This window comes from Tenrec ecaudatus, chromosome 8 (genome assembly GCF_050624435.1).
Source record: "Tenrec ecaudatus isolate mTenEca1 chromosome 8, mTenEca1.hap1, whole genome shotgun sequence".
In the NCBI taxonomy this organism is placed as follows: domain Eukaryota; kingdom Metazoa; phylum Chordata; class Mammalia; order Afrosoricida; family Tenrecidae; genus Tenrec; species Tenrec ecaudatus.
Genome location: NC_134537.1, coordinates 24,664,332 through 24,674,003, shown reverse-complemented (window position 1 = coordinate 24,674,003; position 9,672 = coordinate 24,664,332). Strand labels below are relative to the sequence as shown.

The following is a 9,672-nucleotide window of genomic DNA, read 5'->3' as shown; positions in this document are numbered from 1 at the left end:
TGGTGAGGACCGGGCAAGGTGGCTGTGCAGATCGAGCGCCACAATAATCTCCACGCTGGCACCCCGGCTGCTCCATCCCGTTCGCCCCCCCCCACCCCTTGGGCGGTCCTCGGCCCGGGGGGGGGGGTGCCGCGAGTGGAAGGCGCCGCGTAGGAAGCGGAGGTGGGGTGTCCCCCTGGTGCACCCCCACCCCTCCACCCGGCCGCGCGGAGCCCGCCCGGCGCGGGAAGATGTTGGCGCGGAGGGGGCGCGTCGCCGGCCTCCCCGCCCCCCGCATCCCGGCCCGGGAGACCCCCCTCGCCCCCGCGCCCGAGGGAAGCCCCGCGTGGAGCGCCCGGGTCCCGGCGCCCGCCCCCGGCCCTCCGCCTCCCCGCGGCCCCGGGCTGCTCCGCGGGCCGCGCCGGGGCCGCCCCGCACTGCGCATGAGCGGGAGCCCGGCGAGCCCGTGAGAGGAGCCGCCGCCGCCGCCGCCGTCCATTCGCTGCGGAGCCGGAGGAGGAGGGGAGAGGCCTGGAGGACACCAACATGGTGAGGCGCCGCGGCCGCCCGCCCGCCCGCCCGCCGCGCACCCCCCGCCGCCCCGCCGCCCCGAGCCGCGGCCCGCGGCCTCCGCCCGCTCCCCGGCCGGGCGCTCCGGCCGCCGCTCCCTGCCCCCTGCGCCCCTGCGCGCCCGGGCGCCTCCGCTACGCGAGAGCCGAGGAGGCGGCGCGGCGCCGGGCCTAGTCCGGAGCCCCGGGGAGTTTGGGGCGCGGGGAGCGGCCCCCGGTGCCCGTCGCCCTGCCGGGCGCGGGGGGGCGGGGGGGCGAGGCGTTGGGGCGGGGGGAGGGGAGGGGGCAACGGCCCTGCCCTGGCTCGGTCCCTCGCCGGCTCCATTGTGTCTGGCCGGGACGGGGGTCCAGTGTTCCGGGTGCCGAGGCTCCCCCGCCCGGAGCCCGGCTTCCCCCGCCGCCCGGCCGGGGAGGAGGGAAGACTTTCCCGGCGCCCTCGGCCGCCTCCGCTCGCGGCTCGGCCGCCGCTCCAGTCTCCCAGGCAGTTGTGCCCGGGGCGGGGTACCAGCCTTTTTTCCTTTCTCCATCACCCCGCGGCGCCCCTGCCTTTCGGGCCAGGAGAGTTTCCCCTGGCCAGTTAGTTGGTGGGGGGTTAAGTTGACCCTTCCCTGGGAACCGGGGAGTTCTCGGGGTTGGGGGGGGGGCGCGGGACGGCGTGTGGGGGTGGTGGTGGGGGGAAAAGGGGGGAGAGCTAGGAGGGATTAAGAAACTGCAACCTGTTCTCATTTCATAAAATTAGGAAGAACCTACTAGCTTTTGAGCTCATATTTGACTGGGGTGGGAGAAGGAATAGCTTTATTATAGCAGTTAAAGGCCATTTGTGATTTTTTGAAAAAACAGTTTGTCAAGTGACTCTTCTCCCCTCTTTTGTTGGGGGTGGGGTGGGGTGGGATGGGGGAGATGGTTTGACAGGCGCCAAGGTTCGGATCTCAGTTCACAAGGTCCTTGCCTGTACCTGACTCTGCTGTTTTGTTTTTCAGAAGAGATGGTTGACATTATGCAGTCTGAGTCTGAGTTCAGTTCCAGGATTCCACGCTGGGTACTGTCTTGCATAGACGTTTAAAGCGGTATTGCCCTTTAGCTCGTGGGGACCATGAAGGCGTCTTTGAGGAGAGGGTCGCGGCCTGTGCCGGAGGCATGGCCTCCTGTCTTTGTGTTGAGTTGGTCTTGTTTCTGCTGAAGGATGCTTACTTGGTCTCAACCGCCCACAGGGCAGTACTTGGGTGTCATGTATGGATGGGTCTGTGGGGTGCTTTGCCATCTAATCCAAATTTATGTCCTCTGGTGTGCTCCATAAAAAACAAGCCAGTTGTGTTTTTCAGAAACTGTTTCTTGCTGTAGAGTACAAGGTTCGTGTTTGGATGGATCCTGATGGTCAAAGATGCACCAGAGAGCCCACAAAGCGTTTCCAGAGGCTTCAATGCACAGACAGTAATAGGCATTACTCTATAAAGTTTCCAGAATCTTGTTGCAGATGAGTAGTGAGTTTGAAGTCATGAAATGTAATTCCCTGGGGAAACCTGTGCGCACATCAGCGTGGGTGCTCTCAGCGCTGGTGTCCAGATGCCCTGGAAGCTAGAGCCCGGTTAATGCTTGGCAGCTGAGCGGGGATTCAGCCTTCCAGTGGCTCTGATGGGAGCCCCGGTGGCGTAGTGTTACCGTGGGGGATTGATCCGCATCAGCAGCAGTTTCATGGCACCAGCAGCTCCGCCGGAGAAAACCGGGGCTTTACTCCGGTCACAGTCACAGTTTGGGAAACCCGTTAAGGGGTCGCTGTGAGGCAGCGTTGACTCAGTGGCAAGTGAGCTTGTTGGTTGGTGGTTGTTGGTGACTCGTGTGACAGTTCTGGCTTGGTGGAAGTTTATATACATCTGCCCCTTTTAGTTGGTTAAATGGGTTAAATAAGCTAGGCTGGCCACTGAGCCACAACAAAGAATTCTGTCAGTGGTGACAGGTTTTCATGAGTGACGATTCTGGGATTGAACTCAGTTCTTGTCACTGCAGTTGTTTTGGTGTGCTCTTGTGTAGAACTAACTCCCCTTGGGACCTACTGAAAGTTAAGAGTTTTCAATGTAGTCACTCAATCTCCAGCCACCCCCAAGTCCCTGAATGTGCACAGAGCAGCTGAAGGCACCTTGGGGAAAAAGCATGGTGGTATCCTTCTGAAAACTGGGCCTTGGCGCTTCTCTAGGGAGCACAGTGCCACCTGACTACACCTGGAGTCCCCCTCAGTCGAAATCAACAGGAAAGCAGCTAGTTGACTCACCAGTGTGAATGAACTGCTTTTCATTACATACCGTCTGACTTTCTTGATCATTTCAGACTAATTAATGCAGCCCTTTTTCGTGTGTTGACACTGTCCATTTCTAGAGCACCTATTATTGTGAGTTCTAGGACAATCTTCACAGAATGGGATGTCTGAGATATACTGGATATGAGGGAAATGTGTACAGTTAACTTCTCCAGCTCCTTGATTCAGGGACACAAACAGAGAGAGAGAGAGAGAGAGAGAGAGAGAGGGGGGGGGGGAGGGGAGAAGGGAGAAGGGGGAGGGGAGAGGGGAGAGGAGAGAGGGAGAAGAGAAATACACAGCAGGGGGAAAACTCCAACTAAGCACTGTCAGGTTACTTTTGAAAACATTTTATTATTACATGTTTCAAATTTCTGGTTGGTTTCTTATCTGCAAGAGGAGAAGATTGAATCGGATGATTCTATAATTCCATTCATTTGAAAGATTTTCTGATTTCAGTGATTTTTATTAGCTGTGTGAGAAGTGTGTAGGCTAGTTTTCATGGGCTGCCTTTATAGATTTTTTTTTAGCTTAAATGCCCTCAGGGATTATCTAGCATGCCTATACCTCTTTCCCTGCCCTCCCCCCTTCAACTGAGGAAGAAATAGAGGCCCAAAGCAGTTTATAGATTTGAGATTGTGAGATTATGGCAGAATTGAAATAGTTTTTTCTTAACTTATTATTTCCCTCAGTGTTTGTTACATGTAACACTTTAATGCACATTAAATCCAGAGAAAGGCTTGGAAATTGGATTTGAAATGAAATTATAGTATTTGTTTAAACAGAGGAAAAACAGATGTTATAAATGAATACATAGTAACAGATAATTAATGACACTAATTATTGCATTTTTAATGACTTTTAAAGAAATTTGTGGACTTGGAAGTTTTATATTTCATTTTTAAAACTATTGGGGTTTATAAATCCCAGTGACTGCTGGCCTGTACTGCCACTTCTGGGCTTGTTGCACATTGGTTTGCACCTCAATAAGCAGAGCTCTACTGCCTTTCAAAGCTACTGGTGTGTGTGCGCGTGCCTGTGCCCCCCAATACCTACTGTTCCATGGGAATAGCTCTCCCACGAAGCCAACAAAACCCCCTTCTCTGGTAAAGGTTATGTTTTACTGGGCCGAGACACACAGTCACCTAGTATATGATTTTCTTTCTTACTATACTAGAAGGAAATGTGTTCTGAGGATAGAAAAGATAGAGCAGTGTTAGGGAGGGACATAGTCTTGAGGCAGACCAGAGGTGGGGGCTGCTGAATTACCATTCAGCTCTTGACTGAGGAGGTCAGGGAGTAAGCTCACCAGAAGTGTGTGCAGAGAGGGTTTGAGGAACACTGAGTGAGGAGACCAGTGTGGCTGCAGCTGCCCAGTGTGTGTAGGGGGTGTGTGGGTATGCAGGAGGTGTGTGGGTATGTATGTATTTATGTGTGTATGTAGGGAGTAGTTGAGATCTGACAGGGAAGCCGTGAGGATGACCTGGTGGGCAATGCTGGGGTGTTGTGGTTTTTTTGTTGTTTTTTTTTCTTTAATAGAGGAATGGGAAGCCATTGACTTGGTGTGATAGATCTCCCTTGTTGCTTTTGTCCCATCGTGCAGTATTACATTATGGATCATTTCAAAAGCAGGGTGTGTTTTTGTTTTTGTTTTTAAAGATTAACAAAGTCTTAGTACAGTTTGTTTACTTTATGCTCTAGTATTAGCTTCCTTGTACAGAATTCTGTTGAAGGTGACTGTCCAGCATTCAATAAAAACTAATTGGCAGAACATAAAAAAACAACCAACTAATTGGTCATTCAGGATCTAGCCAAGACAGGGTTAATAACCAACGAACCCTCTTTCTTTCACAGATTGCTTTTGAGTGGTTCTTGTTTTTATGTCATTTAATGACTGTGTGCAAAAAACTAGACCTTTAAAGAGAAAGGAAATGAACATTTATTGAGAGCAGACAGTCTGTTAGACAAATTACAATTATTATCTTAATTTAGTCTCCACTCCAGATTCTGAGATGGGCCTGACTACCTCCTCTTAATTTGTGTGGAAATGGAAAGGTAACCCTTCTAAGTGGTGTGACTGAGGTAAAGAGCCACTGGCTGGTAAGTGGTAGAGCCAGGATTAAACCCTGGTCTCCTGCTTTCCTCTATTGATTCCTCTCCAGCCCTCCCATCCAACAAACATCCTTCCAGAACAGCCCTGGGCTTGTTGATTAGCTTCAGTCTGGTTGCTACCTGATCATGGTTGTGTTTCTACATCAAATCAAATGATCTAACGTCCCCATGTCAGTAGTTTGAAAAAGTATTTTGGTTCATGGAGTGAAACACTTAGAAGTAAAATTAACATTGTTTTCTTTTTAAAGTAGGTCTCACTTGAGTCAAGTGAGTGTTTGGATTTTATCTCATGTTAGTGTTAGCATACTGCAGGTCTAGAAGAAAATATCCCCCTTTAAATTTCAGTGTGTGTTGTCAGACTCCTGGTAGCAAGCAATCACCATGACATTTGATGATGAGAAATAGTTCCAAATAGGATTCAGTTGCTTTGGGAACACAAACAGACTCTTGAATAACCAGCTGGCTATCCAGTTCACCTAGTCGTTTTAGGTGTATACCCACCACTCAAGGAAAAAGCAAAACCAGGAGAAAAAAAAAAGCCACTACCCATCTTTTGTAACTTTGATTTCCTTTGGTATACTTTGTATCTATCCACTTGATGTAGGTAATTAGGTTGTTGTCAGGGTTGTAAAATTTCATGATTTCTAAAGCAAATCTTGAAATTTTGTAACACAACAACCTAATGTAACCTGGTTATTTTCTGGGATCCTGGTTGACCTAATGGTTAGGCGCTGAGCTGCGAACTGCACGGTCAGCTGGCTGCTCTTCAGAAGAAAGAGGAGACAGTGAGGGAACTGCGGGGCAGGTCCACTCTGACTTAGAGTCAGTACTTGTAATATTGACTCCATGGCAGGGAGAGTTATTGTTTATAGAATTCAATTGCATTAGACTTTGAATTTATACTCAGGTGAATTTTTCAAATACCCCGTCATATGTCTGGTCTTTTTATGTTTCTCCAGTAAGCATTTAAAGTGTTACTCTCCATTGGATTCTGATATTGCTGGACTCAAGAACTTGAGTAGATACCAAATCTTAGCATTAGGACATATTATTTTCAAAGATGACTTCTTATCTTCATGCAGGAAATGTTACCACCTGTTGTATGCCCATTGTTTTACGACCTTGAACTACCGAACTTTGAAAATCTCACTTAACTCTTACTTTTTTTTCCCTTCTGCCTCAGTAATGCTTTTGAAATTTACTTAGAAATGAAATTTATGGTCAGGAGAAAGCAAATTTTAATCTGCTATCTATTTTGACTTATCTTGGGAGAATCACTTGAATTATGAATGGCCAACAAGCATTTTAATAGAAGTTATTTCTATTCCATTATCATAGGTAATAATGAATTAGCAAAACCGATAGCCTTAAAAATAGTTAATGCCATTTTCTCCAAACCACAACCAGAACATTTATTCTATTTTTAGTTGTTGGTCATTATTTACTCTAAATGAGCTAATAGTTATGGGAGTGGGGAAGAGAAAAATCCTTTACATTTTTTTTAATGGAAAGGTTAAAAAAAACAACTAAGGGAAATTCTACAAAACCCTAAAATCAGTTTGAATCTTTTATAGCTATTCTTAGTGAAATGTATTTTCAGGAGGGTTACCATCGTATACCATGTCATTGTGCTTAATTATATAGTGTGATCTATTCCACACTTGACTTCTTAGTGGTGTTAAATCTTAAAGAAGATTTAACTGTTATGCTTTCCATGTGCAGGAAATTGATGAGTTGGTGAAAATGGCACGTTTGTTATTCTAAACTGCACATTATAATGTAGAGAAATACCGTTTGAAGATTTAAAAAAATCTGCTTGATATTTGAAATTGTACCCTCTCCTGATACTTTCTGGTCATAACCTGTCTGTGTTTGTTGATGTCCCTCCTCCCCACACGCCCTCAGGGGAACCTGCTTTCCTGTGGGGAAAGGAAGCCAGTTCTTCCAGTGGCCCCCTTTTTCTCCTTTTCTGTGCTTGACTGGAAGAGGTCTGGTCATTTTTCTGTTTTTAAAATAGATGGTGACAGGGCTTACATCTTTTTCTTCTTGTTGTATTACTTGTCTTAAAAAAAAAACAACTATTGCTTGTCTTCCTCCCCACCCCCATAAAAAAAACCCTAAAGGGAAGTTCCATGCCTAAATTAGCCTTTTGATTGGATTGAAGGAATGCTTTAATAGGAAACTTTTAATCAAAATGCAAATGGTTTACATTTGAAAGGGAAAAGGTCAATTACTTATTTTCCTTTTCCATAAAATAGATGAAGAAATATTCGCAGCCCCTTGCCCTCTCCCCAGCTGCACTCAGGAGTTGCACTTTTGCTTTTCCTTTGGCGTGGAGACATGGGGGTGGGGGTCAAGAGAGACTGCTTGTTTCAAAGTCCACGCCACCTTCTTAGACACGTCTGTGGGTCTCTGGGAAGGAATGAACGATAACCACCTTGAGGAGCTCTGAATGACTAAGCGTTGAGCACAGTGCCTGGTGCACATTTAGTAATACTTGCTGTCAGTTTTCTCAGTGTGTTTATTAAGCTTTCTTACTTAAATATAAATATTTTCTTAGGCTTTCCTCAACCCCCCTCCCCCCCCACCTTTCAGGGGTATTCCTCTTCTTCGTGGCATAGTCATGTAAAGAATCCTTGGTATGTAGGTGCTCCTTAGATCGGCCTAGGAGTTGACGCTCAATTAATTCATGTAACAGTCACACCCTTTTTCTAGATGAAGAAATTGGAGCACAGAGAGATTAAGTAATTTCCCCAAATTAAGAGGCAGAGAGAGCTGGCATTACAATCCTGCCAATCTGGCTCAGGAGTTTGCACTCTTAACTGATCATCATATGACACTGCTACTCCGCTCAGGTCGAAGGGAAGAGGATTTGGGGCTGGTCTGCCCAGCCCTAGGCTCTTAGCCTGACTTACTTGTAGTGGTGCTTTGTCGTGGGGTAAGAAAGCCTCTTGACTAGCTCGTCTTTGTGAAACTGTTTATTCCTGCACTTTAGAGTTCAGATTTCCTATGGGGAACCATTTTTATCGAACAGTAATGGGATATTTGGAATAGATTAGGTGACCGTGTGTTTGGTTTTGGGAATGGGATATTAGTAACATTTGGCTACATATATTGAAAACATTGTATCATATATAGAGAATGTGATGTGTAGGCTGCCAGTTGCTGTCAAGTGAACTAAACTCATGGGGATCTCATGTGTGTCAGAGTGGTTAGGGCTGCAGTTTTGTAAGCAGATTACCATTCCGTTCTTCCCAGGAGCCTCTGGGTGGCTTGGAACCTCTAACCTTTCAGGTAGAGAGGAGTGCATTCATTGTGTGTGCCACCCAGGGACTCCAGACTTAGAGTAGCTCTGGGGCATCTCCGGGGAAGTTCGGCAGTTGCCTGCGCCTGTGTGGCAATCATGGGAGGATGGCCCTGTGCCGCAGTAATCTCCCTCCCCCTGCTGTTCACAGAAAGGCTGGCAGGTTGAACCCACAAACCTGTTTTGGTCTAGTACCCCTTTTTCAGAAAAATTAAAAAGTTGCTCAGCGTGCCCTATACCCTGGCAATGGAAGACTTTTGTACTATTGCCCATAATCCAAGATGCAGTGTAGGTGTCTCTGCTTTTGCAGCCCTTGTAGATTATTCCAGCACCGCCCCACTTTGGGCAGCATTGCTATGTAGCCTCCACCTGACCACCTACTGAGCGGCTGGGGGGCTTGAACCCCGGACCTGGTAACTAGCAGTCCAGCACTAATCCATCAGCGCCACCAGTGCTCCTTGAAAGAGGAGCAAGGGCTTTCTACTCTTTAGATTACCAGAGTATTTCTGAGTTGGATCATCTCTGATACTGTTTTAGCTAGCTTTCCATATAAGAAACAGCATTTTTCTCTCCTCTTCACTCTTTCCTCCCCTTTCTGCTAGAATCAAATGTAATCAGAATGCATTCTGTGTTTATATACTTTGTATACTCAAAACTATTGCGTCTCCTTGAGAATTTGATCATATATGGATGTATTTCACATATTATCCTTGGTTTTAACATTGGCCACTGGTTTGCTCCCTTTAAATAAGGTCGTAGGTAAACGGCATGTGCTACACTTGCGTGTGGAGTTATTGTAGTTGTTACATGTTGGTGCTCTTAAGAAGACTCCCATTGGGTTTATAGTAGCAATCAAGAAAAATCACCTGCATTTTCCTGTACCTGTTTTCTATCTGCCCTCGCACCCCTGAAGACTCTTCTCTGGTTCGTCCCTCTTTCCCCTCCTTCCTTAAGTTGATTGAAATGTAAACCTTTCATGCCACGTTCCCAGATCAGAGCACGTTACGTGGTTGGACCCGTATGACCTCGGAGTGTCAGAGCGGTGCTCTGGGAACACAGACGTGGGTGTGCTGAGGAGGAGACGGCACACTGGTAGCCCAGGGGGGACTCTGGACTGTGAACCCCAAAGTGGCCCTGGGAACTCCTCAGCTGCCCTGCAAGAGCGAGGGAGATGTGCTGCTTTGCTGCCACAGAGTGCAGCCGTGGAAATGCCATGGGGCCAGATCTCTGCTGTCCTGTGGGCGCATTAAACGTTTGACTCAGCACAGTGGGCAGTGACTTCAGGAGAACAGGTGTTAGCATTTATTCTAGACACTGGGAGCTCACGTAAGAGAGGGTATTCTAAGACAAGAATGGGAGGGTACTTCTCAGACTGTAGGAATGGAATTGTGACCACTTGACCTAGTGGTGCCCCCTGC

The 9,672-nt window shown here is 47.7% G+C and overlaps 1 protein-coding gene across 2 annotated transcripts in view; it reads left to right on the top strand.

Annotated features, from left to right (window-relative positions):
- Positions 1–266: 266 nt before the first annotated feature.
- The window catches only part of DCUN1D1 (defective in cullin neddylation 1 domain containing 1), a 45,528-nt gene continuing 36,122 nt past the window's right edge, over positions 267–9,672 (top strand). The window contains exon 1 of one of the 2 annotated variants that reach the window (XM_075556097.1): positions 267–528. In XM_075556097.1, coding sequence (XP_075412212.1) covers positions 526–528 — 3 coding nt within the window. In that variant the 5' untranslated portion in view covers positions 267–525. Of the gene's footprint in view, positions 529–917; positions 1,050–9,672 lie in introns of those variants that run through there. The other variant, XM_075556098.1, reaches the window with a different exon arrangement.